At 43.5% G+C, this 24,589-nt stretch overlaps 1 protein-coding gene across 8 annotated transcripts in view; it reads right to left on the reverse strand.

Annotated features, from left to right (window-relative positions):
* Positions 1-332: 332 nt before the first annotated feature.
* Positions 333-24,589, reverse strand: part of MAP7D3 (MAP7 domain containing 3) — a 55,696-nt gene continuing 31,439 nt past the window's right edge. For 2 of the 8 annotated variants that reach the window (XM_059158671.1, XM_059158669.1), the window contains 16 exons: positions 23,695-23,858; positions 22,702-22,816; positions 21,917-22,021; positions 18,334-18,429; positions 16,602-16,727; positions 12,616-13,421; positions 11,768-11,895; positions 11,304-11,509; positions 9,640-9,769; positions 8,351-8,483; positions 7,233-7,337; positions 6,214-6,267; positions 4,894-4,996; positions 3,663-3,861; positions 2,326-2,597; positions 1,506-1,740 (listed from right to left, as the gene is read on the reverse strand). In XM_059158671.1, the coding sequence (XP_059014654.1) occupies positions 1,733-1,740; positions 2,326-2,597; positions 3,663-3,861; positions 4,894-4,996; positions 6,214-6,267; positions 7,233-7,337; positions 8,351-8,483; positions 9,640-9,769; positions 11,304-11,509; positions 11,768-11,895; positions 12,616-13,421; positions 16,602-16,727; positions 18,334-18,429; positions 21,917-22,021; positions 22,702-22,816; positions 23,695-23,858 (2,750 nt within the window). In that variant the 3' untranslated portion in view covers positions 1,506-1,732. Of the gene's footprint in view, positions 1,741-2,325; positions 2,598-3,662; positions 3,862-4,893; positions 4,997-6,213; positions 6,268-7,232; positions 7,338-8,350; positions 8,484-9,639; positions 9,770-11,303; positions 11,510-11,767; positions 11,896-12,615; positions 13,422-16,601; positions 16,728-18,333; positions 18,430-21,916; positions 22,022-22,701; positions 22,817-23,694; positions 23,859-24,589 lie in introns of all 8 variants that reach the window. The other 6 variants (XM_059158672.1, XM_059158675.1, XM_059158670.1 and 3 more) reach the window with 6 other exon arrangements.

Raw genomic sequence — 24,589 nt, forward strand, 5'->3', positions numbered from 1 at the left:
GGGTGACTGAGGGGGGACAGCGGAGGGTCCGCTCACCTTTTACTGAACCCGCCACTTGCCGCCACTCACAGCCTGGTTAACAATCAGGGCCACCTTCACACCACCAGCAGAAAGGGTTTTATGATTAGAATGGAAAAGAAGGGGCGCCTGGGTGGCTCAGTGGGTTACAGCCTCTGCCTTCGGCTCAAGTCACGGATCCAGCCCCACAGCGGGCTCTCTGCTCAGCAGGGAGCCTGCTTCCTCCTCTCTCTCTCTGCCTGCCTCTCTGCCTACTTGTGATCTCTCTCTGATAAATAAATAAAATCTTTTAAAAAAAGAATGATAAAGGAAACTTGCTTTATCTGCAAAGTTTATTTCACAGAGCACACATACAAACGTGGGTATAACAGTGTTTCAACATGTGACATTTGTGCAGAAAAATACCAGAAACTCTTTGTCGGGATGATTGTCTCTGCCTTCTACACAAAAGAGCTAGTGTATAAAAACAGTTTTCAAATCTAAGCCACCAAGTTCTAACCCATAACAATGGTACAGTACTCTGAATGCCCAAGAATTAAAGAATCAGAAAGAATCCCTTCCTTTTACTGATCCAAGGCTGGTGGCTAGAAAGGAACACAGGCTTGCTTGAAACTTGCTTGAAACTCATTGGGACTCGCCAGCAAACTCATTAGCAGTAGGACTATCCCGCATTCAAGTTTTAATTGATGGAGTGTGTAAGCAGAATTTGACAGATTTCAGGAAACCTATTCTGCGTGCGTGCGGGATGTGTGTGTTCAAGTGTGTATGCACATGCGTACGTGCGTGTGCGCGCGCACACTATCTGTCACGGAGACCAAAGAATGGCACCGCTCCTGTGCTCACTTGCAGCCAGCGGCTAGGGCAAGGCAAGCAGCTCTGGTCCCTACATCCCAAGGCTGAGTGTGTAAACAAAGTGCAGGCCTGGCAGGCACAAGGACAAAAGAAGACATATCGCAAACAACTAGGAGCACGACACGTGCCCTGCCAGACAGCAGCACGTACTGTCTTAGGTACAATAAAAACACTGCACGGTTTTGGAAATAAATCCCCAAGGTGCACTTCAAAAAAGGTAACACCGATAAGCACGGAAGGTGCCAACACTGTCCTGAGAGCACTTTCTAGAACCCAGAGCATTTGAGGGGTGCCAGGGCCTGTGTACTCAGGTGATGGCAGAGTTAAGAACATACAAACATAACGGTAACATGTAACCTACTGTATTTTGCAACCTCCTGCTTGTTTATTAGAAACAACCCAACAAAGCTCTTAGGAGCAATCTTGAACCCCTCGCCCACCCCATATGGTCTCTATGAGATCAAACATCTGCTCTGCAATTTCTAAAGTAATGTAACTATTAAACAGAATAAGCAGTATTTTAAGAGAGAAAATTCCTCCTCAGTTTAGAAACTTAAAGAGTGACTACTTCTGAAAGGCACTCCTGCTGCGCACTCACACACCCCGGCTGGAAAACAAGAACGAGACAGCAGAGGTTTTTACAGGGAAACGAAAATGACTTTACTCAGAACCCCTGATGTTGTTAAGAGTCAAGATGATATTGTGCATCTTCTGAGATGATACACATTAAGGCGTCTGTCTGTTGTGTTCCCTGTTTCTGATGGTCATTTTAGTGGTGAGGTTCAAGTCAGAGGCTGAAAAATTAGGGGGTCTGGAAGATGAGATCCAGAGATGGTGATTTCTCTTCTGGGCTGCACGAAGTTTACATATCTGACCGGAGGGAAAAAGAAAAAGAACAGTATGATGCCGGTCGCACTGCTGCTGGGCCCTAGCCTCTCTTCGTGGTGGGTCCAGGACCTTTGGCAACCCCCTCCCTGACCCATCGTTCCTGACACACAGTGCCCCCAGGATCCCAACCCCCAACCAGGCCCAAGCTGCCTCTCAATTGCAAAAAAAAAAAAAAAAAAAAGCTTCTTAAAGGAAAGAAAAGCAAAGGCCTTTTGGTTTTGGGAAATCAGGTTGAGAGACTAAGTCCAAAGGGCTGACAAACCTTGCGCCCTACATGATTATCTATCTGTATGCTGTAAAGCAGCTGATGTACGGGGCACTGACGAGAACCCACTTCGTGTATCTGTTAGGAACGGCAGGGCATCAGAGCTCGAATCAAGCCCTTTATGCTCTCAAAGCCAACTCAGTGGAAGACCCTTTGATATCCACCTTAGCCTTCAGACCCACCACTGTCTCCCTACTTGCCTCAAAGTTACAGGGTGCCAAGAAGGCCTGGGAAGAGCCAGAAGCAGGAGAGTTCATGGCCAACTGCCGTTCAAGCAAGGTAAAGACAGGAGGAGGCCTTACCCGACGGAGCAGGAACAGAATTGTTTTTCTTGTCGTCTAAAGGCAACGGGGGACTCTGGTGGAATGTCATGGAACCTTTCGGATGGTATTTTTGGCTATCAGGAGGGGTACTGGACATAAGGGACTCTGCCTCATTTCTGATGTCAATAATTTTGTCACAGATCCACTCCTGTGCCTCTGGGTCTAAACTCTTGGAAGGTCCCACGGTGCTACAGGTTTCACTTGCCTTTCTGGTATTGGCTGCACGGCTAGTCATTCTTTTGGTGGGCGATCTGGAAAGAGATGCTTAGGTTAGAACCCTGACTATCCCAAAGCCAAGGTTTTGTCCTGAAAGAAGCTTTATCCTTAAATGAAGGAGAAGTAGCTTAGGATAAGTAACTTATCCTTCAGAATCCTAGCAAGGGAAAGCAGGAAGAGACCCTGGAAATCACAGAACACACTGGTTTCCAAATTGTGTCCTGCCAAGTCCCAGTGTTCAGCAAACACTAAGCAAGGCCAAGGAGAAGCTGAGCACGCAGGCCTCCAGAAGCCCCATCCCCCACTTCACGTGGGCCTAGGACGTGGCCAGAACCATGGAGGGAGGACAGACTGGCTCTCCCGGCTCCAGGGCTCAGTAGTCCAGCCCATCACTGAGCCTCTTGGCCCCTTGTGTTCACGCTGGCCTTGGAGGCACGTTGTCTTTTAAGATTTTATTTATTTGACACAGAAACCGAGTGAGAGAGGGAACACAAGCAGTGGGGAGTGGGAGAAGGAGAAGCAGGCTTCCCACTGAGCAGGACCCTGGGATCATGAGCTGCGCCAGAAGGCAGATGCTTCATGACTGAGCCACCCAGGCACCCCAGGCTCACCTCTTCTTAGGCAATCCCCAGGGAGCCTTCCTGAGAATCTACTGCCACTCTCCCAACCCAACTCCTGCCCTCAGTTTCCCCACATGTAAAACGACATCCACACCCGAAGTCAGAGCTGCAACGAGCATCAGAACAGGCAACATCCAACATGGTATGCAGCAGTCACTCAGTGCCCCCCTCCCAGATCTTAGGAGCAACACCAGTGTGCACAAAAGCACAGCTTAGGGCCGGATGTATCTGGTTTGAATGTGGGCTCTGCCTTATCACAATGGGATGTTGGGCAAATAAGGCCCGTCGACTCTCCGTGCCTCAGTTTCCTCATCTGTAAAAGTGAAGATGATAGCCCTTACCTAGCAAGGCTGCTGTGGGGATCAATTTACTTCTGGAAGTACTTGACACAGTGCTTAGTAAAAACTAAGCGCTCAGTCAGTAATCTTGTGTATGACTCCCACCAAGTTTATTCTGAGAAGCTTTTGCTGAGTGACTCACCTGGTACCCTTTGCCTGAGCCAAAGGGTCTTTCGCACTTTTTTGTCTGGAGTTTTTCATGTCGCCATTAAAAAATGTTTTTGTCTCTCTACGGACTTGGCCAGAAGTGGCGTCTAAAAACACCAGCTTGGGAGTGTTCTTCTTCATGTTTTTAAAATGTGTTTTGAGTTTTGTGGATGAATCCATGCCATTTATAAAGGCTTGGAAAACAAAAGGAAGAAGATTAAAACTGGAGTTTCGACAACGAAGGCAACAGAAGGTGAAGGCTGTGATGGTGGCGCATCGGGACACAGCGGCCGCCTACAGGCAAGGGGGGGCCATGCAGCGGGATGCTGGGGTGCAGGGTGCCGCCCGGCGCACAGGCCTGCTTGGGCCTCAAAGCACAAAGGAGCCACCTCTGAGGAACCTGCCTCCTTCCTCTGCCAGGCAAAAGTAGCAAGGCCGGAGGGTAGCGGGCAGCAGGCTTCTTACCCCTCCTCCTGCCCAGCCACTTGGCCAATCCCGCCTCTTCTTTCACCCTCAATTCCAGGGCTGCCTCCTCCGTGCCCCTGGCCCCGCTCTGAATGCTCTATTCTCACCACGTTCGGGCCAAGCCGCCGGCGGCAGTATCACCGTGTGCCTCTGTTTTGCCACGGGCTGCCCTGAGGCTAGGGCTCCTCCTCTCTGTATCCCAGCTAGCCCAGGAGAGAGAAACGCATGTTCGTTTCCATTTGTGGGATTAAAGAGTGCCTAGTTCTGCTGCCATGCAGCGGTGCCTACCCATGAGGGACTCGGCCGCACATCTCAGGGGGTTCTCAGGTCATGACGGGTGTGACGTTTTTCTCCGGGAGGTGCACAGCGGCATTCCTCCTGCGGTTAATCATGGATGCCGTCCAAGGCTGGGAGCCACGAGATGCTCGTTAAGCCTCACGTTCGGGTAAGAGCTACTACCTGCAGCCTGACGGCACAAGCTGCACCCGACTAATGGACGCCACAGCAGCAGGCTTTCCCGAGTTGTCTACGCGCCAGGTACTATTCTCAGCACGACATGGATCAGCCTCTCACAATGGGCTGCCTGCTGCTACCCTAGGAGGACCACATTTGCTTCCCCTTTTTCAGGTAGGAAAACTGAGTACAGAGAGGTTCGGTAAGTTGCCCACAGCCACACAGCTCAGAAGCAGAGGAGCCCCTAGATGAACCCAGATAGTCCAACTCCTACACAGTGACTAACAGAATTCAAAAGGCAAGCAAACCTGATGGACGCAGGTCATCAAACGAATTGTCATCACTTTCGGACTCATCCTCATCGTCCGCCTCGTCCTCCTCGTACGTGTTATCAACAAATGGTTCTGCAGCCTAGGATGAGAAAAGAAGTCAGGATTACATCTAACATTCTGTCAGCCTGACTTGCCTGTTTCAGAGAGAAAAGGTTTCATGATGGACTGATTGATGGTTATTTTTCATCATTTCAATTAAAAAGTCTAATGTCTTGGGCCCAAAGACAACAGTTGTGCCCTAGTTGTGTCTTTCGGTTAGGGAAAGACACTCAGGAATGAAAGACTTCCCCAAGTGGGAGCCAAGGGGGCCATGGCTCTGGGTTGGGATGCAGGGTCCGGACTAAGCTAAGGTAGGGCCAACTGATGGAACAGCTAAAAAAAATTCTTGGCTGTCTCTTAAGGGGAAACTTCCCAGGCCAGCAGGCTAACTGATCTTTCAGATGGTGACTCGCTGCACTTTCCAGGAAGGACATTTGTATTCTACATTGCCACGATATGAATGACCACACTGGGGAACTGGAAAGAGCTAAAATACCAGTGTGGTAGCACAAAGGGTAAAGGGCACAGAATTTGGAGGGAAAAGGCCTTAGAGGCATCTGATGCCTCAAAAGACAGGATGCTGGGGTAAGCAAATACTTTTGAGAGCAACCCCAAAAAGCACTTACCATAAAGGAAAAAACTGAATCTGAATTCATGAAAATGAACGTCTGTTCATCAAAAAGCATTATGAGAGTATGAGGCAAATTAGAGCAATACCTACACATGCACAGAAGCAGAGGAGGTAAAAACTACACAACAGTAAGAAGCAAGCCGGTGAATGGAAACATGGATGAAGGACTTGACAAGGCACTTCACCAAAGCAGATCTCCAAATGGCCAAAAAGTAGATGAAAAGGCACTCGAGTTCATTAATCATCAAAAACTACCAATCAGCTCGGTAGTGTGCAAATTAAGAACTTCTGTGCAGCAGGAGGCCACGCGTTAAGACAGGCCGTGAACGGGCAGAGGACACATGCAGCACAAACGAGCAGGAAAGTAGGAGCATCCAGAACAGGGGAAGAACCACAAGTCAGTGAGAGAAAGACAGTATCAGCCCAAAGGCTCTGGGCACAGACCCGAACAAGCATTTCGCACAAGAAAAAGCAGGACAGCTCATTAAGGACAGAACGTGCTCCACCTCCCATAATGAGGGACACGCACGCGTGATGCTCGCGTTACCGCCAGACTGGCCGAAAGGCGGCAAGCAGCTGAAGCAACAGGACTTCTTACGCACTGCTGGTGGGGACACATAGACTACCTTTGCGGTATTCGAATCTGTCTTTCTTGTCCGCTTCATAATCTCCTCAATTCTCTATTTAAGGGAAAATAAAAATTCAAACGTGAAAACAGATTAAAAACAAACCAACAGTCCCGAGGAAGTTGATTACTTCCATTTTCCACAAGCAGACGCACCAGAACTGGCCCCAAGCCACAGCTTTCACCACTTTGAGAGCTCAGGGTGGCTGCCAGGGGCCCTCCAATCCCAACATCAGTCATCCTGAAAACATCTGGAGGGGTAGCAGCCGAACTAGCCATCTTAACCCAGAAATCCAATTACCTTTCACTCCTCATTTTGTAGACTCAGAAATTCATGACTTAAAAGCACATACTGCGAGCCAGTTAGGACTTTTTAATGTTTTAGTCTGAACAGATCATGACTGAAGCGGACAGTAACAAAAAGAACGCACCCCAATGATGTAACATTGTCAGAAGGCTGAGGCTGCAAAGAACACACACAAAGGAGGGAATTTCCTCCCTGGTGCACACCTGGCCTCCTCAGGGTGAGCCACCCCCAACAGAGAGGCCTTGCAGCCTGGACTGGGGCCTCCTGGTCCCAGACGAGCCAAACGGAGTTGCACAAAGTGAGGTCCCACATGACAAACAGACTACACCTCGGCTTTTGAGAGATGCCTACACCTGGTGCTCCCTCCCACTCGGCTGCTATGGTTTCCAGCCCAGTCCAGAAGACACTAGCTCCCACCAACTCCTCCCAGGACCAGAGTGATTCTGCTCAAAGGAGCTTTGTTCCCAGAGGTTTGTGATACCGCTGTGTCACTGTACTGGTCATCAGTGGTCTGCCACGGAGAGGTCAGGTCAGCAAGAGGAGACCCTTCTACACAGGAAGGGTGAGATCCTTGGATAGGGAAGAGAGCTGCAGTGGGAAAACCACCAGAGGCTAAACATCCCACTTACTTGTGATTTTGAAGAACATGTTTTGGTATCATGTGCCCAACATTGTTTTCGAAACGAACCAAACTCCCAAAACAGAAACAGTACCTTTTTTCTCTCTAATCTCTCCTGCAAATTCTGTAACATAATTCTCTCCTGTTCCTTCTTGCGTTTGTCAGCCTCCTCCTGAGCTTTTATTTTGGCGTCCCCTTTCTAGAAAATTTGCATAAAAATACCACTTACTCTCAATATACAAGTGATAACTGAGAACAACAGCTGAGAAAGTTAAACAGTTAAAGGTTATCCAGCATAAAAGAATGTAACCTTCTGATTGACAAGTACCTATACACACAGCATTCATGAATTCTGACTTTTCAAAACATCAGCTAAAAATGCACAAAACCAGGCTAACCATCATCTTGGAAGATTTAGAAGCCATGTCTGTCCCCTCCAGGACCTCAGGGTCACCATTCCAGCACCGTGGTTATCAGGCCACTATGGTCCCCAAATCAGGAATTATACAGCTATCCATTAACACAGCAACAGGAGCCAAAAGTCTCACACCTTTCGAAAGCATGGAGAGGATCCTTAAAGACAGCTTCCCGGGGAATGCAAATGCACACAACCGCTTATGCGACACACAACTGATTCTATTAAGTGATACACTAAAACTGGAATATTAAGTAGGCTGTGTTAGCAATTCAAAGTGAGTGTATAGTCTGAGCTCAGTTTGTGGACTTATTCACCAGAGGATTTGAATTTGCATGGGTGAGACACTCTTACTGGGGAACTGGAGGACTTTAAACTTTTGGAGGCACTCATAATTCTTATCATCTCTGTTGGCGGGTATGTGGAGTGCAGTTGTGAGTGCCACAGAGTGCAGGACTGGGAAAACTCACGTAGCACACTTAATCTGTGCAAGCAATGGGACTTCCTGAAACCGAGTTGCAATGCTGTTTATCTAGACAAAATTAAAAAACTAATAATTTGTAATTCTCAGCTTTCTGCTTCTGTTTCACTTGGAAGATATTCTAGAATTTTGCCAAGGGTAGCTGGGAATGACTTGTAGTGGCCCCGGGTAGCAGCTAGATGATAATGGAAAAACACAGCCACACAAGGCTGCAACTGTTCATCATCTTTCTGGGGAAAACAGATTTTTGCCTTGGGTTTTAAATGAATTTCAGAATCTGGTCCTCAACCTCTTATAAAGTGGAGAGCCAGCAAACCTGCAGTAACACGTTCGGGTCTTCTGGATCCGGAGAGCCTTCCTTCACCTCCTTCTGTTGTTGCCCATCTTCCAGTTTCGAGAATTCTTCTCGTTGGACTTCCGCTGCTTTCTCTGCTGCGTCCTTCGGTTTGCTAATAACACAGCACATTCAAACAACTCTTAGCATTTGTCTCAGTCTCTACCATATACAGCTGACAGTAATATGCACATTTTTAAAGTCATCTTTAAGTCCTACATGTGGCTCAAACTCCCGACCCCGAGATCAAGAGTCACATGGTGCCCCAACTGAGGCAGCCAGTCTATTCTAGAGGCTGCACACATGCACGCATGAGGTGGGGGGGGGGGGCAGAGGGAGAGGGAGAGAGAGAATCCCAAGCAGGCTCCAAACTCAGCACAGAGCCCAACCTGAGGCTGAGATATGACTTGAGTTGAAACCAGGAGTCAGACACTCAACCGACTGAGCCACCGAGGCACTCCAATTTTACCATTTTTAAATGGGGGAAACTAACAGGGCTTTTAAAATGTTAAATGAGCTGTTTACACGAAGCAATGATGTTCTTCAAGTTAACATGTTATTTTTGTTATTCACAACATCCCTTTTTTTCCAAACCCACATAAAGAGTACTGAAAGCACGTGACTGCGTTTCAAATACTTACTACTTCAAAACGACCTCAGGACTATAGCTATTCTGTGCAGGCTGTGGACAGAGATTTATATTCTAGGGCCCTAAGTCAAGTGAGCTCAAGACTGACGGTCAAGAAACCTTGAGATGGAGTTAGAATGAACTCAAGTGTACACGAGGTTTGCTGCCCCAGGAAAGCATTTCGGCAAGGCCTGGTGACACTCAGGTATCACAAAAGTCACTGGAAAGTCCTAGCAAAACACAAGGTAGTACACTTTCCAAGCTTACAAAGTCTAAAGTTAAGAAAGACTTCCGAAACAAAGAAAGGGGCTGGCCCCAGTGAATGCCTACAGCAACAGCCTGGCAGGACAACTTAGGTGTTCCTGCCGATGGGGGACCCTGACCCAAGTGCTGGACACCTTGCGCGTCTTCACGCGTGATGCACGGCTACCAGACTACACCATCTCTCTCTATAAACCAGAGTCCTCTCTGCTGGAGATGCTTCCCACATTTGTTTCGAAGGCAACAAGTCATTTCTGATTCACTCTAAAAAGTCAGTCACTCTTTGATTATTTATAATACATCGAACCTGAAGGTGCATTTTGACTATCAAAATCTGGGCCCCGGCCGAGACTGAGTATGGAAAGAGCGGACTTGTGCTCACCTCTGTTCCCTTTCCTTTTGTATTCTTTCTTCTCTCTCTCTCTGTTCACGAGCAAGCCGTCGTTTCTCTGCCAAAATTTTTGTTGCCTCCTTGGCATTCATAGTCCCTGGTGTGCTTTTATTACTAGACTCTAGTTAAGATTAACATGTAAAACAGTTAGCTGAGGGAACTTAACACCCTTAAGTCCAATAAAGAGGTGCAAGACAACCAACAGCATTAAAAACCCAAACAATAAGCCCATGGTCTAAAATTGATAAATAACTAGCAACGTATAAGTAAGTGGTTACAACAGAACAAGTTTGGTTCAAAAACCCAACCCCACTCCCAATAACATAAGTAGCAGTTTATCTCTTGTTAACTACTTGCTCCAAATGAAATAATGTACTCCCACTTTGGTTTAGTCGCTTTGAGAGACATCAGACTAAAGTGACCTTCTGGGGGACAAAGATGAAGACACAGTGAATACTCAGGAAGACAAACTTATGCTCAGTCTATATGAAGCATACAAATAACCTGACTAAAGAAAAATAAATCCAGCATGCATTTTGAAATTTGTGCAGAATTTTTACTAAATAATTACTGTTTAGATGAACATGGTAATAGTAAACTGGATCTGACTGATCATAAAGTGGCAAACTACATAACCAAAGAAACCAAGACTATCAGTAAAATAAGGAGACCACGCAGAAGCATACTGTAATATTTCAGTCCACATAATGACTATTTTAAATAGATCACATATAAAAGCAAGGATCTTAAGGAATCAGGAATGAATAATTTGTAATAAAAAGATTATTCCTATGATTTGAAAAAATCACTGTGGAAATCCTTCAAAAAAGAATTTACTAGTGTATTTAAAATGTCATGGCCCATGTATAGAAATGACGGTCAACTCTTTATGGACACCTGCAGGGCCACAAATGGCCAGATGTGCTCTCTCCAAGGATGGACAACACCTTATGGCCATTCACGGAACCATCCGCTATCAGAGCTGGACGGGACCCCAGGGATCACCTAGAGCTCATCCAAGCTGTGCTTTTATTGGTTTTGTTAAGGTTTATTTATTTGAGGGGAGGGCAGGCAGGGGAAGAGAGAGAATCCCAAGCAAACTCCATGCCAAGCACAGAGCCTGCCACGGGACTCAATCTCAGGATCCTGAGATCAGGACCAGAGCCCAGACCAAGAATCAGATGCTTAACTGACTACGCCACCCAGGTGGCCCCCAACCAGTACTTTTAACATTAGTTCCAGGGGTGCCTGGGTGGCTCAGTGGGTTAAGGCCTCTGTCTTCGGCTCAGGTCATGATCCTAGGGTCCTGGGATCGAGCCCCGCATCGGGCTCTCTGCTCGGCAGGGAGCCTGCTTCCTCCCCTACCTCTCTGCCTACTTGTGATCTCTGACTGTCAAATAAATAAATAAAATCTTAAAAAAAAATCAGTTCCGAAAGTGGTTTTTCCTAAACAACAAGGGGGTGGGGGTGAGTAAGCAGCTCCGGCAAGGAAAAAAAGAAAACAATGTGCCAATGACTGGTTAAATTCTCTATCAAAAAAGGCTCACTCACCCCCTAAAGTTCTCAGAAATGGAGAATAAAACAAAGGCAACCACCCCCAAACTACCTAAGATTTTCCATGTTGCCAAAATAAACTTCTTAGTAAAGGAACTTACCCTCAGAGACCATCTGCTTTGGGCTCACAGCCTCAGCGCTGCTAGCAGCTTTAGGCACTCCTTCTCTTTTCTTTCCAAGACTACCCAAAGCATTTTGTGCCAAAAGGCTACGCTGAACAGGGATTACTTTATAGGAAAGAGAAGACTGGGACTGTTTTGACATGACAGGTGATGGTGATGGCGGGCGATTCTTTTGCATTTGCCTGCTGGGAAAAAGTAACCATTAATGGGGGAAATCTGGTATAGTTTTTTAATAGATATGTGCTAATTAAGTTTATAAAGTGTCATTTCATAAATACAATGTCTTGATATTATAAGATAATATTTTATGATGGGGTAAATCCATTTTAAAAGTTTTTTTCTCTTTACATTACGATACATACTACATTATTTCATTTATGAAACACCGATGTGAAATTTGTCCTGGTAAAGTACCTACCAGGAACAGCTGCAAATAAACTTACTTAATACTGATGGGAGAAGGTGGACGCCACCCGCTTGCAGGAGATGACGGCCATTTATAACACGGTATATGCGATGGTGGGCGCTTCTTGGTAGCAGGGTTTGAAGCCTGTTTGTCCATTTCTGATTTCTGAACAAAGCATATGACCAGATTAATAAATTAGCATTTACCTTACTGCAGCTGGCTTTTTTTTGACAAAAATACCATGAACATAGTACAATTATAGCTCCTTAAACTCCTCATTTTCTTTTAGCATAACAATTCAGATTACAAAATTCAAGGTCACAGAAATAATTACCTTAAAACATCTTTCACTTCAAAACCTTATTCTATTTCTAAATCCTGATTAAAAGGTTTGCTATATTTCTCAAAAAATTTCTCTTCAGAGTTTAGAGTTCATATAACAGTTACTCCCTACTACCAAAAATGAACTAATACTCCAGCTTTGAGGGAAACTGTACAACAAATATCAGAGAATTTTAAATCATTAAAGTAAATTATCCTGTTTTACTAATTTTTTCCAGAATGCTATAAATATTAAGAAGCTGCTTATGGGGGCGCCTGGGTGGCTCAGTGGGTTAAGCTTCTTCCTTCGGTTCTGGTCATGATCTCAGGGTCCTGGGATCGAGCCCCGCATCGGGCTCTCTGCTCAGCGGGGAGCCTGCTTCCCCCTCTCTCTCTGCCTGCCTCTCTGCCTACTTGTGATCTCTCTCTCTCTCTCTGTCAAATAAACAAATAAATCTAAAAAAAAAAGAAGCTGCTTATGTTGTGAAACCTGACCTATCATAACCTACACAACTAAATATAGATTTTAATAGAAACTTTGTCAATAAAAGGCACTTGACAAACCTGTGGAGAGTCTTTCACTTTCACCTTGGAAGATGCTTCCGCGCCCACCTTGGGGGATGCCTTGGAGGACGCTTCCACACTCTCTTTGGGGAATGCTTTCACACTAGCCCCAGGCGATGTGTCCAAACTGGCCTCAGGTGACACTCCCACACTAGCCTTGGGAGACGCTTCCACACTGGCCTCAGACGATGCTTCCATGCTCACATCAGGGGATGCATCCATGCTAACCTCAGGAGATGAGTCTAGGCTCACCTCGGGGGACGGATCCACGCTCACCTCCGGGGACGACGGGTCCACGCTCGCCTCGGGGGATGATGGGTCCACACTTGCCTCGGGGGACACGTCCACACTCACTTCTGGTGATGTTTCCATGCTCTCGGGGAGTGCTTCCACACCTGCTTCACACGGTGCTTCCACGCTCCCTTCAGGGGGCCCTTCCACGCTCACCTTGGGGGTGGCTTCTGCATTCGCTTCGGGGGCCACTTCCACGGTCGCTTTGGGGGTCGCTTCCACTTCCACGGTCACCTCGGAGGCCACTTCCACGGTCGCCTCGGGGGCCGCTTCCACGGTCGCCTCGGGGGCCGCTTCCACGGTCGCCTCGGGGGCCGCTTCCACGGTCGCCTCGGGGGTGGCTTCCACCTTCACGTGAGGGGCCGCCTCCATGCTCACGTCAGGGGGTGCTTCCACCTTCTCCTGGGGAGGCCCTGCCGCCGCTGCCTTGCGAAGTGCCATGGTATTCTTCAGTTCGTCACTGCTGTGGCTCCGCAAGGGCATGTTTATATACTGGATTAAGGCACTGTGGGTACCTGTGGGTGAACGAGGACAGGATGAGACTGCCTATACACTGAAACCAGACAAGACACAAATGCGCCATGTAACAGTACAAGAACAGGAAGAGAAAAAAGAGAGACTATGTGTTCATTAGTAAATTGCAGGGATTGCCCCACAACATGGAAGTGTCTAGTGAAATGGAACCCACACACCGGACAGAAACATCTCGAAGTTGGTTACTTCAGAAGCACCACCTTTAAGAGGTGTAGTGAAAGCAAAAGTCCACTACAGGCGAAAAGAGGATGCTTCTTCAAAGTTGATGTCTGCAATAAGTCATTTCTCTTTTAATATCACAGTTTTGAATGATTTTTATAACACATTATAAAATATTCAACACTTTGAAAAAGTAATCTAGAACAACTTCACTAGGGCCAGAGACCTTACCATTTCAAGTGATCAGGTAAGAAACTCCGTATATGGTGATTTAAATGTAAGAAAAGAGCATTTCTCACCCATTCTAAAAACTATAATAAGACATTAATCAGAATGGGCTAGATTTTCAAGGTCTCTTCCAGCTTTAACAATCTAAATTTTTTGCCAGGGCTCCTGGGTGGCTCGGTCATTAAATATCTGCCTTTGGCTCAGGTCCCACTCCCCCCCTGCTTGTATTCCCTCTCTCCCTGTCAAATAAATAAAAATCTCTAAAATAAATAATTTATTTTTGCCTAATAAATGGATAAAAATGGATAAAAAAGAGGAAGAAAGTGGTAATGCCAATGTTGGGAACCAGGCAGCCCCACACTAGTGGTGGGGTGTAGATCTGTATATGCTCCTGATAGGGGGGATTGGGGCAATAAGGCATTAAAAGCCATTAGGACACAGTCTTTGTTCCCACAATTTTACTTCAAGATCTAGCCTTAGGAAAAAAATCAGACACGAACTTACAGCATTATTGATAATACTGAAACAAAACTATAATCCAAATATTCAACAAGAAATTTAGAAAATACTAAGGCAGGGGCGCCTGGGTGGCTCAGTGGGTTAAAGCCTCTGCCTTTGGCTCAGGTCATGATCTCGGGGTCCTGGGATCGAGCCCCACATCGGGCTTTGTGCTCAGCAGGGAGCCTGCTTCCCCCTCTTTCTCTGCCTGCCTCTTATGCCTACTAGTGATCTCTGTCAAATGAGTGAATCTTTAAAAAAAAAAAAAGAAGAAAAGAAAATACTAAGGCAGTCATTCACAGTAATAATATACAATTTCCAGACCTAGAAAATGATAAATATATATATACTTTTTTAAAAAAGATTTTATTTAGGGCACCTGGGTGGCTCAGTGGGTTAAGCCTCTGCCTTTGGCTCAGGTCATGATCTCAGGGTCCTGGGATCCAGCCCCAAATCAGGCTCCCTGCTCAGCAGGGAGCCTGCTTCCCCTTCTCTCTTTCTCTGCCTGCCTCTCCGGCTACTCGTGTGTGCGCGCGCTCTCTTTCTGTCAAATAAATAAATAAATCTTTTAAAAAGTTTTATTTATTTGAGAGAGTGCCTCCACACACAGGCACACAAGGGGAGGGGCAGAGAGGGACAGGGACAAAGGAGATTCCCTGCTGAGAGGGGAGCCCAATGCAGGGCTGGATACCAAGACCCAGAGATCATGACTTGTGCCAAAGTCAGATGCTTAACCAACTGAGCCCCCCAGGTGCCCCCAGAAAATGGTACATATTGAGTATAGACAAAAGCAAATCAAAAAAACAAAAACAAGTTATAATCCCATTTTGTAAAGAAAACACTAAATATTCAGTTCCCAGTGAGTTACTGAGATAATAAATTATATTTAAAATTTGTGCTACACTAAATATTTATTGCTTGTATAATAAAGAAAAGTAAATATTTTTTAGAAAGTATTTGGTGGTAGCTTTTATAAGACTTGGTAAATTTGTCACCTCTTCTTTAACTGGGTGGTGAACTTTTACATGATCTCATCAAGTAATCAAAATAAAACAAATTACCAAAGACTGACTACTCATGAATAATCTGACATTTTTTCTTTTAGACACCCACTTTTGGTGGAAAAAGCATTTTATTCACAGATCTGTATGTATCTAAATGGTCACATTATTTAACACTGACAGTTTGTGCTACAAAGAATATATTAAGTACAGCTAGAGAAATTTAAGATAAGTATTATATATTTTTTTTTTTTTTTTTTTTTTTTTTTTTTTTTTTTTTTTTTTTTTTTTTTTTTTTTTTTTTAAGATTTTATTTATTTATTTGACAGAGAGAAATCACAAGTAGATGGAGAGGCAGGCAGAGAGAGAGAGGGAAGCAGGCTCCCGGCCGAGCAGAGAGCCCGATGCGGGACTCGATCCCAGGACCCTGAAATCATGACCTGAGCCGAAGGCAGCGGCTTAACCCACTGAGCCACCCAGGCGCCCCAGTATTATATTTTTGATGGAAGTAACAGATTATTTAACAAGAATGGAAGTTAATATAAGAACGATCTTACAGGAGACTGGGGGAAGACTGGCAGAAAATAATTTGACATATATATAATAGGGCAAAAACAAAGTCAGGAATCTGAATCAAAAGTAGTAAAGCTGCACTCCCAGAAAGTCTATGATAGCACTGTATTATTTTACTAATTATATGAATATTAACAGAAGAAAAAAATAAAAGAATAAAAGTGGTGGGAAGAAAAAAGTGGAGGAAAAAAGAATAATGGGAATAGTGCATTTGAGCTCTCCACTACTGAGGACTTCTTACTACCCACAGGCATATCTAACACTCTATGTGACCTCTGAGAAAATCCACATAAGCCTGAAAATGGGTTTTATTTTATTATTTATAAAAAGCTGAAGAGCAGCTCAAAGTCACTCTTCCACATTTTAGGGGGAAAAAGAGTGGAGTAGGAAACTTCCTCCCCCTTGCTATTATAAAAATTTTTGATACTCTGAACATCTAGTACTTTTTTTTAAAAAAATCACTTAAAAATTTAACAACCACCACCACAACTACCTTATTTCATCCTATCAATCAACTATCATTCAGATAACTCAACCTACCATGCTAGAAGGCATAAAACAAATATGTAACGCAAATATCAGTCATCTGGAAACTACTGATTCAAATTATTTTTATGCCTTACTGCAACAAATTAAATGATATAACCTGCTTTATAAGTGCAAATATGAACACTTTTAGGCTTTCCACCCTATGCCTGTTACCTGAAGTATCTTTGCCAGGAACTGACAAGGAAGCAGCACTTTTGCTCCTGGCTATTGACGCTTTGGTAGGGACAAGCAGGCGAGTGATTAAATTACTCTCCCGAAGACTGGTATAAGACTGACGAGCTAAATGAGAACAAACAAAAAGAATTCAAGTTGAAGTCTCACAAATAAATGCACAGCATATGAACTGCACATGAGAACTTTCCCAGCCTACAAGTAGAGGAAATGAGAACAATATATATATATATACACACACACACATACATATGTATATATATATATATATATAAATATAAATAATGGGACTGAACATCACCACTGGATCCGACTGCCTTGCTAGGGAAGAGAGTACCTGAATTAAGGGTCAAAGTCCCCGGCATACTCAATAACCCCAGTGAAGAAATCCAGGTAACATATCTAACAAAGCCCTATCCCAACGTATCGTCTCTACGGGAATTCACAACGTTGTATGTGGCAAAACAACTTTGAGGTGGACTTCTACAGATATATGCCACTGACAGTCATAGTGGTCAAGTTCATTACCAAAAGCTCCAAGGGACTGACTAACTTATTTTGTTAAAAGTGCATCTTGTAGGGGCGCCTGGGTGGCTCACTGGGTTAAAACCTCTGCCTTCGGCTCGGGTCATGATCCCAGGGTCCTGGGATTGAACCCCGCATCGGGCTCTCTGGGAGCCTGCTTCCCCCACCCTCTCTCTGCCTGCCTCTCTGCCTACTTGTGATCTCTCTCTGTCAAATAAATAAATAAAAGTCTTTAAAAAAAAAAGTGCATCTTGTAGGGGCGCCTGGGTGGCTCAGTGGGTTAAAGCCTCTGCCTTCGGCTCAGGTCATGATCTCAGAGTCCTGAGATCGAGCCCCATGTCAGGCTCCCTGATCAGCATGGAGTCTGCTTCTCTCTCTCCCTCTGCCCTTCCACTCCTGCTTGTGCACTCTCTCAAAGAAATAACGTATTTTTTAAAAAAGAAGTACTTCAGTAATAAGTATGAAATTTTGTGTATAATAATCAGCAGTGAACACATGCACAAAGGTTAGATGTGGGTAATGCTATGAAACGCAACAAAGCTTTGAAGTTCAAATTATGGTCAATAACTTAAGAATTTCTTAACACTAGCTAATGAAATGTCTGAAGAGAATTAAGTCTTCCACCACAAATCTTTATCTATACCAACACTCTGTGATCTAGTCCCTCAGGTTCATTATATACCTCCTGCTCAGATGACAACAGAACTACCTATTTCACTTAAAGACAGACTCTTTGGGCATCTGGGTGGCTCAGTGAGTTAAAGCCTCTGCCTTCCCCTTCTCTCTATCTCTGCCTGCCTCTCTGCCCACTTGTGATCTCTGTAATAAATAAAATCTTTAAAAAAATTTAAAAAATGAAGACAGACTCTTGGCTTCAGCCAAATAAGTATGACATCAAAGGACATTTTGCAGTTAAAGAAAGGATATTCTGGCTTCAAATTTTAGGAACGACTTCTCAGGCAACCAAATGTTGACACAGATCTTTTTTGGGAGAATGACAAGAAGTGCGGGGATAGGGAAGTGCAGAGAGAGACGATCTTGAGCAGGTTCCAAGTTTAGCTTGGAGCCCAACTCAGGATCATGGCCTGAGCCAAAATCAGGAGTTGGTGCTCAACTGACTGAGCCACACAGTACCACAAAAGATCTCTTTTAAACCACTATTTAAGACTGGTACTTAGAAATAACTAACCAGTTGGTTTTTCTTCTACTTGTAGAGTTTCTGAAGGTGCCTGCAGTTTGTTAGATCTTCTCGTCAAGGATGAGCTTCTCTTCTTTTCTATATTTTCTGGAGATCAAAGGCAAAGGAATATTACTTTTTACAAATTATTTAAATGTATTATTTCAGAAGTGAGTCACTCTTCACACATTTTTTTATCTTTACTTTTGCTTATAAAAATCTAAATTTCCAATCTTCTGTATATCCCCAATTTAAAGCTCATTTGCTCTTTAGGTGATCTGGACAATAAAATTTATTAGGAAAAAAATAGTTAAAAATTAAGAGGATAATGTCTAATGCTACCTTACAAGATCACCATTCCCAAATTGGGACTATACAACCCTTAATTCTGGACACAATCCATGACATCTATTACTAAAGTAATGTATACTTTAGTTATAATGGTTATTTTTTTTAAACAAAAATGATCATTAACCTTTGGCACAGATGTCACAATTTTAGCAACCTAATGAAAAACATGGTCAGTGTAGACACAAACAAATTCTGACTCAGGATACTGAGACATATCTGTTTAAAGAATAATTTCTCTTTTGGGAACCTATATATTAAATGTGGGGACCTGTAGATATTGACAACATAGCATCATTTGAAAATTCCTGAACTGATAATGTAATTGAACAGCATGAACCAGAGGTATAATCAATTCAATCATGTGATTAAATCACACATCCTTTATTTTCATACTGCAAGAAAAGACAAGATAGTGTGAACAGTTCGAGTCAGTAATGAGCAGAAGAAAAACAGACAATTTCAATTAGCCAAGCTTTGTAAAACAGGGCTACTTAAAATATTACAGGTTATCAGATTATGAACTTCATTTGTGTGTGAAATATTCATCTCTCTGGATCAAAAAGGTTTCATTTCAATCTGAAGAGATTTTACAAAGGTAAGCCACCACCAATACAGACTTTATTTTCCCTGTCATCATTGTTTCAGAGTGTGCAGTAATACTATACCTATAAGTAAGCTATTTCACAAAGTATCTTCCATCATACCTTCTCATATTAAAAACTAGTAAAAAGGGGCTCCTGGGTGACTCAGTGGGTTAGGCCTCTGCCTTTGGCTTGGGTCATGATCTCAGGGTCCTGGGATCAAGCCCCGCATCGGGCTCTCTGCTCAGCGGGGAGCCTGCATCCCTTCCTCTCTCTCTGCCTGCCTCTCTGCCTACTTGTGATCTCTCTGTCAAATAAATAAAATCTTTTTTAAAACACTAGTAAAAAAATCATTTTAAAAAAATCATTTAGGGGCGCCTGGGTGGCTCAGTAGGTTAAGGCCTATCTTCGGCTCAGGTCATGATCTCAGGGTCCTGGGATCAAGCCCCGCATGGGGCTCTCTGCTTGGCGGCGAGCCTGCTTTCCCCTCTTTCTCTCTGCCTACTTGTGATCTCTGTCAAAAAAAATCATTTAGGGGCGCCTGGGTGGCTCAGTCATTAAGCATCTGCCTTCAGCTCAGATCACGATTGCAGGGTCCTGGGATAGAGCCCTGTATCAGGCTCCTTGCTCAGCAGGAAGTCTGCTTCTCTCCCTCTCCCACTCCCCCTGCTATGCTCCCTCTCTTGCTGTTTCTCTGTCAAATAAATAAAATCTTTTTTAAAATTACTTGGAATTGCTCTTTCAGTGCAATTTAACTAATTATTATCCTAAAAGGCATCGCCTATTCCTCCTCTTTACAAATCTCTTTTAATAGCATGAGGCCTATGAATGAAAGCATACTAGTATTTGCTCGTTATACTAAAAATGTCATACATGTCTGTGGAAGAAATATGTGCTAACTCCTCAAAGCAATTAGATAGTTTCTGAAACAGAGTGAATGCTAGTTAAACAAGTAAAATATATCAAAATGAATGTTTTTGTGTATACATGAAAGTATATAAATACAACACTGCAATGAATTCTAGTTTTTCTAAAGGATTGAAATGGTGAATAATAAATTAATTTCATTATATGACAAGGAAGGTGCTAGAGAAAACCTTCCCACATTAATCTACAAATGATCCCAGGCTACACCTTAAGTGCTTTGGGAAAGCCTATCAAGGATTAGGGTGGTAAGTGGATCAACTTTTGTTAGACCACAGCAGGGAATCTGTGTCTCCCTCTCCCTTTGCCCCACTCACCACTTGTGCTCTATCACTCTCTCACTTGCTCTCAAATAAATAAAACGTTTTTAAAAAGATTTTTAAATTGAAACCATAATTATGCCTTTTTTTCTTCAATTCATATGGCACTGAAGTGGGAATGATGTGGAATATGTTTGCTCTGTCTTCTTCGTGCCAAGTCACTTCTGTTTTTGCCTCCAGAAAGGACTTTTTTAAATTGATTGATGGGTATGGTTTGCCTAATCCATTTCAATTATCAGTGGGAAACAAAATGCACAACAAGCCAGAAATGGTCACTGACAGTCAGGTGAAGGATTTTTTTTTAAGATTTTATTTATTTATTACAGAGAGAAATAGTGAAAGAGGGAACAAAAGCACAAGAGAGCTAGAGAGGGAGAAGCAGGCTCCCCACTGAGCAGGGAGCCCTGACATAGGGTTCGATCCCAGGACTTTGGGATCACGACCCTGAGAGGAAGGCAGACACTTAAAGACTAAGCCACCCAGGCGCCCCAGGTGAAGGATTTTTTTAAAAAAGGAACACTAATTAAAAGGGCAAACACTAGAAGCAAAAGGTATTGAGGTTGAGGCGCCTGGGTGGCTCAGTGGGTTCAAGCCTCTGCCTTCAGCTCAGGTCATAGTCATAGGGTCCTAGGATCGAGCCCCATCGGGCTCTCTGCTAAGCAGGGAGTCTGCTCCCCCCCCACCTCTCTGCCTGCTTCTCTGCCTACTTGTGATCTCTGTCAAATAAGTAAAATCTTTAAAAACAAAAACAAAGGTATTGAGGTAGTCATGGTAGATAATTTCTTTTTTGTTTAAAGAACATCACATTAGCACTACAAAGAGTTGTAAAGAGGAGGTTAGCAATGCTTTGCTCATTAAACATGGGTACCATGTTATTTGCTTTGGAGGAAAACACGGGATTACTGAAATGTACAATTTCAACATCACGATCTATCTATCAAATGACCAAAATATAAGCCAAAAACAAGCATGACAGAGTGAAGAGCACTGAATTTCTTGGGGTCTTAACTATAAAGCCAGGAAGGTAATTACACTTGCCTTTCACCTTTACAAGGTTGTCATGAGTAACAAGTACGACATTATGTGAAGCACATCAACCTGTCTACTGCTGCATATATGCTAACATTTTCCTTAAATGAGGTGATATTCAAGAAACTTAACAGAAATTAAATGACCAGTCTAGTTACTCTCTAGGAAAAAGGATCTCATTTACTGGTAGGTAGAATTTGAATCCGTTTCACTGATGAAAATACAAAACAGTAATGACCACCTCCACCAACAACAAAACCAGGTGATTCTCTTCTGAAATAAATCTAAATGTTCCACAATCTAAAGGATAAGTGGTACTGTGAAAAGACATTTAAAAGAATTTATTTCATTGGTTTAAAATTCAGGAGAATACATGAAATAACTACTTACTCTTGGCAACAGAACTCTGAAGACCTGCAGATGACACAGACATTTGTTTCTGTAAACCAGATGTCTCTTGTTCAAGTTTCTCAGTCGATACAGAACGTTTACTGGCTGAGGAAAGATATATTTACTGTACTCATACTTAAAACATCACTAGCTGCAACAAAGTAAGTTCATGATGTAGTTCTATAGAGTATGTGCACTAGTTAGGTGCACAATGTTAACTGTCATTCTTTATGCATGATATAAATTTAAGTTTTATGGAACTGTAGAGCTCTGTCCATTTGTAGGAAAATTTATAGTAGCTGCAATAGTAAATGAGACTATTTTTAAAATAGGCACTGGATAAAATATGCATTGGATAAAGCTATATAAAATTCAATCATTTTTATAGAGATTACAAATGTAAATGGTAAGATTTTGTATATACTGGATAAAATATTAAAATTTCTTTTGCAGGGGCGCCTGGGTAGCTCAGTGGGTTAAAGCCTCTGCCTTCGGCTCAGGTCATGATCCCAGGGTCCTGGGATCAAGCCCCGCATCAGGCTCCCTGCTTCTTCCTCTCCCTCTGCCTACTTGTGATCTCTGTCTAATAAACAAAATCTTTAAAAAAATTTCTTTTGTAATCTTACATGATACAAATGTTTTACTGGGCACACCAAAGAGTACATGGCAGCATTTTCACTTAAAACACAAAGCTCAAATCCCCACTGTAAATGCAACCTTGCAGCAACAGCCAATATCTAAATATGAGCATGAATAACTTAAAAGTTTAACAGTTTATTAATTACCAGTTTTGGTTTCTGGGTTCACAGCTGTCGAACCTTCCCATGACCATCTTTTTTGACGATGATCAACACGGTTGCTCCGTTCCAATGTCCGACAGAGAACAGCCTTGAATCTCTCCTATTTAAAATAAATACCAACAAATTTTTACCTATTCAACATACTGGATAGTGTAATTTAGATCTGTGGGTTAGAACACTAACCCATTACCAAATTTTTGTATCAAGCAAAATTGGGGGGGGTATGAGGTTAGGTAATAGTTAAAAATGAAGACCAAAAAAACAACCGAAGACCCTATTTCTGGTATCAATCAATGTCAATGCTTCTCCTGAGTAACAGACTTTAATCTTATGGATATGAACTGAAAAACAGACTGTGCTTACCTCTGCTTGTATCATGAGGAAATTAATTAATTAATTAATCTGAGAGAAAGAACGTGCACATGCAAGGGGAGCAGCAGACAGAGGGAGGAGGAGAAGCAGGGAGCCCGACATGAGCCTAGAGTGCCAGACAACAAAAGAGTCCAGGGAGGTAGAGAGAGAGGCAGGGCCCCAGCACAGCTGAGAGGAAGAGTGCACAGGGCAGAAAGGCAGTGGAAGCCAGATAGGAGAGCAAGCGCTGTCTTCTGACTGGCCTGCGCTCAAGTCAGAGGAGCAGCTGTGAGAAGTGAGACCGCGGCCTACTGAGTGAGGGGTCTCTGAGCATGAGACCACTGGCATAGAGCGCAGAGACCCAAGTGAGCCGCAACCCAGAGCATGGAAGGGCTCTCTTCCCAGGCCTTCGAGGCTCCGCTTTACCTCAGATAGCAGGTCGAAACTCAGGGATCTGAGAGCACAGGAACAAGAGGCTCTACCGCTGAAGGGGAGAGAGAACTGGGACTGGATCCCTTGGCAGGAGAGGGGGCAGGAAAGGCAGTGAAAGGCTAAGAAAAAAGTATTCCAGTGCCAGGTGACACCACGTGGCATCTGATGGAACAGGCTAGGAAACATGTACTGTACCCTTTCTTCCTGTAGTTTTTGTTTCCTTTTTTCTTCTGCAGATATTCTCCGCTGCTCATCCTTCTCTTTTTGTTCTTTCAGCTTCCGTTGTTTCTCCTCCATCTGTTTTTCATATTGGATCCGTGATTTTCTTTCTTTTTCAAGCAGTTGTGTTTCCTTAGTAGCTGAAATATTCCAAATACATTTTCGAGGCATATGAGCCAAGAAAATATTTAAGTTTTCTACAGTACTCACAAAGAAGGAGAAAGTTAATATATCTCCTCCTCTTTCTTAAAAATAACATGACCCATGCCAATAACAAACGATTATATAAGTGAACAAGAATCATTTGCACTGAGTGTTCATTTAATTCTAGAGAACAGAGATGGCATAGATGACCCTCATATCCTGTCCAAGCTAAAATTCTGAATTAAAAACAAGTATTTTCTTTCATGTGATATTTCTGCTGATTTGAGGCAAAATTAAACCCCACAGATTAACATGCTATATACATTAAAATAAGAACTAAAAAGAAAACACATGGCCAGAAGAGGTTTTTTTTCTTCTACTAGGAAACTTCTCTCAAAGGCCTCAGCTACCCAGACCATATTTAATCATGCCCGTTTTACATTCATGGAGTTAAGTAAGACACCACACTATGGAACAGCATGATGTTTTCCTATTTCAAATTTTCCCTCACTAAAGCCTGGACAGCATCTATGCAGTTCTAAAATGCACTCCCCAAGAGCTCCAGGAAGAAATAACTCCTCACCAAAACAAAGAAAAATGATATCCATTTGAATGAAGCTGAGCACAAATTTTGTCAAGGGATTTCAAAGGCCAGAGAAAAATGCCTCCTTGAGAAAGGCATTCTCTTGAGGTGTAAAAAGATTATTCTTTTAGGTCCAAATTTACA

This window comes from Mustela lutreola, chromosome X, assembly GCF_030435805.1.
Source record: "Mustela lutreola isolate mMusLut2 chromosome X, mMusLut2.pri, whole genome shotgun sequence".
Classification (NCBI taxonomy): domain Eukaryota; kingdom Metazoa; phylum Chordata; class Mammalia; order Carnivora; family Mustelidae; genus Mustela; species Mustela lutreola.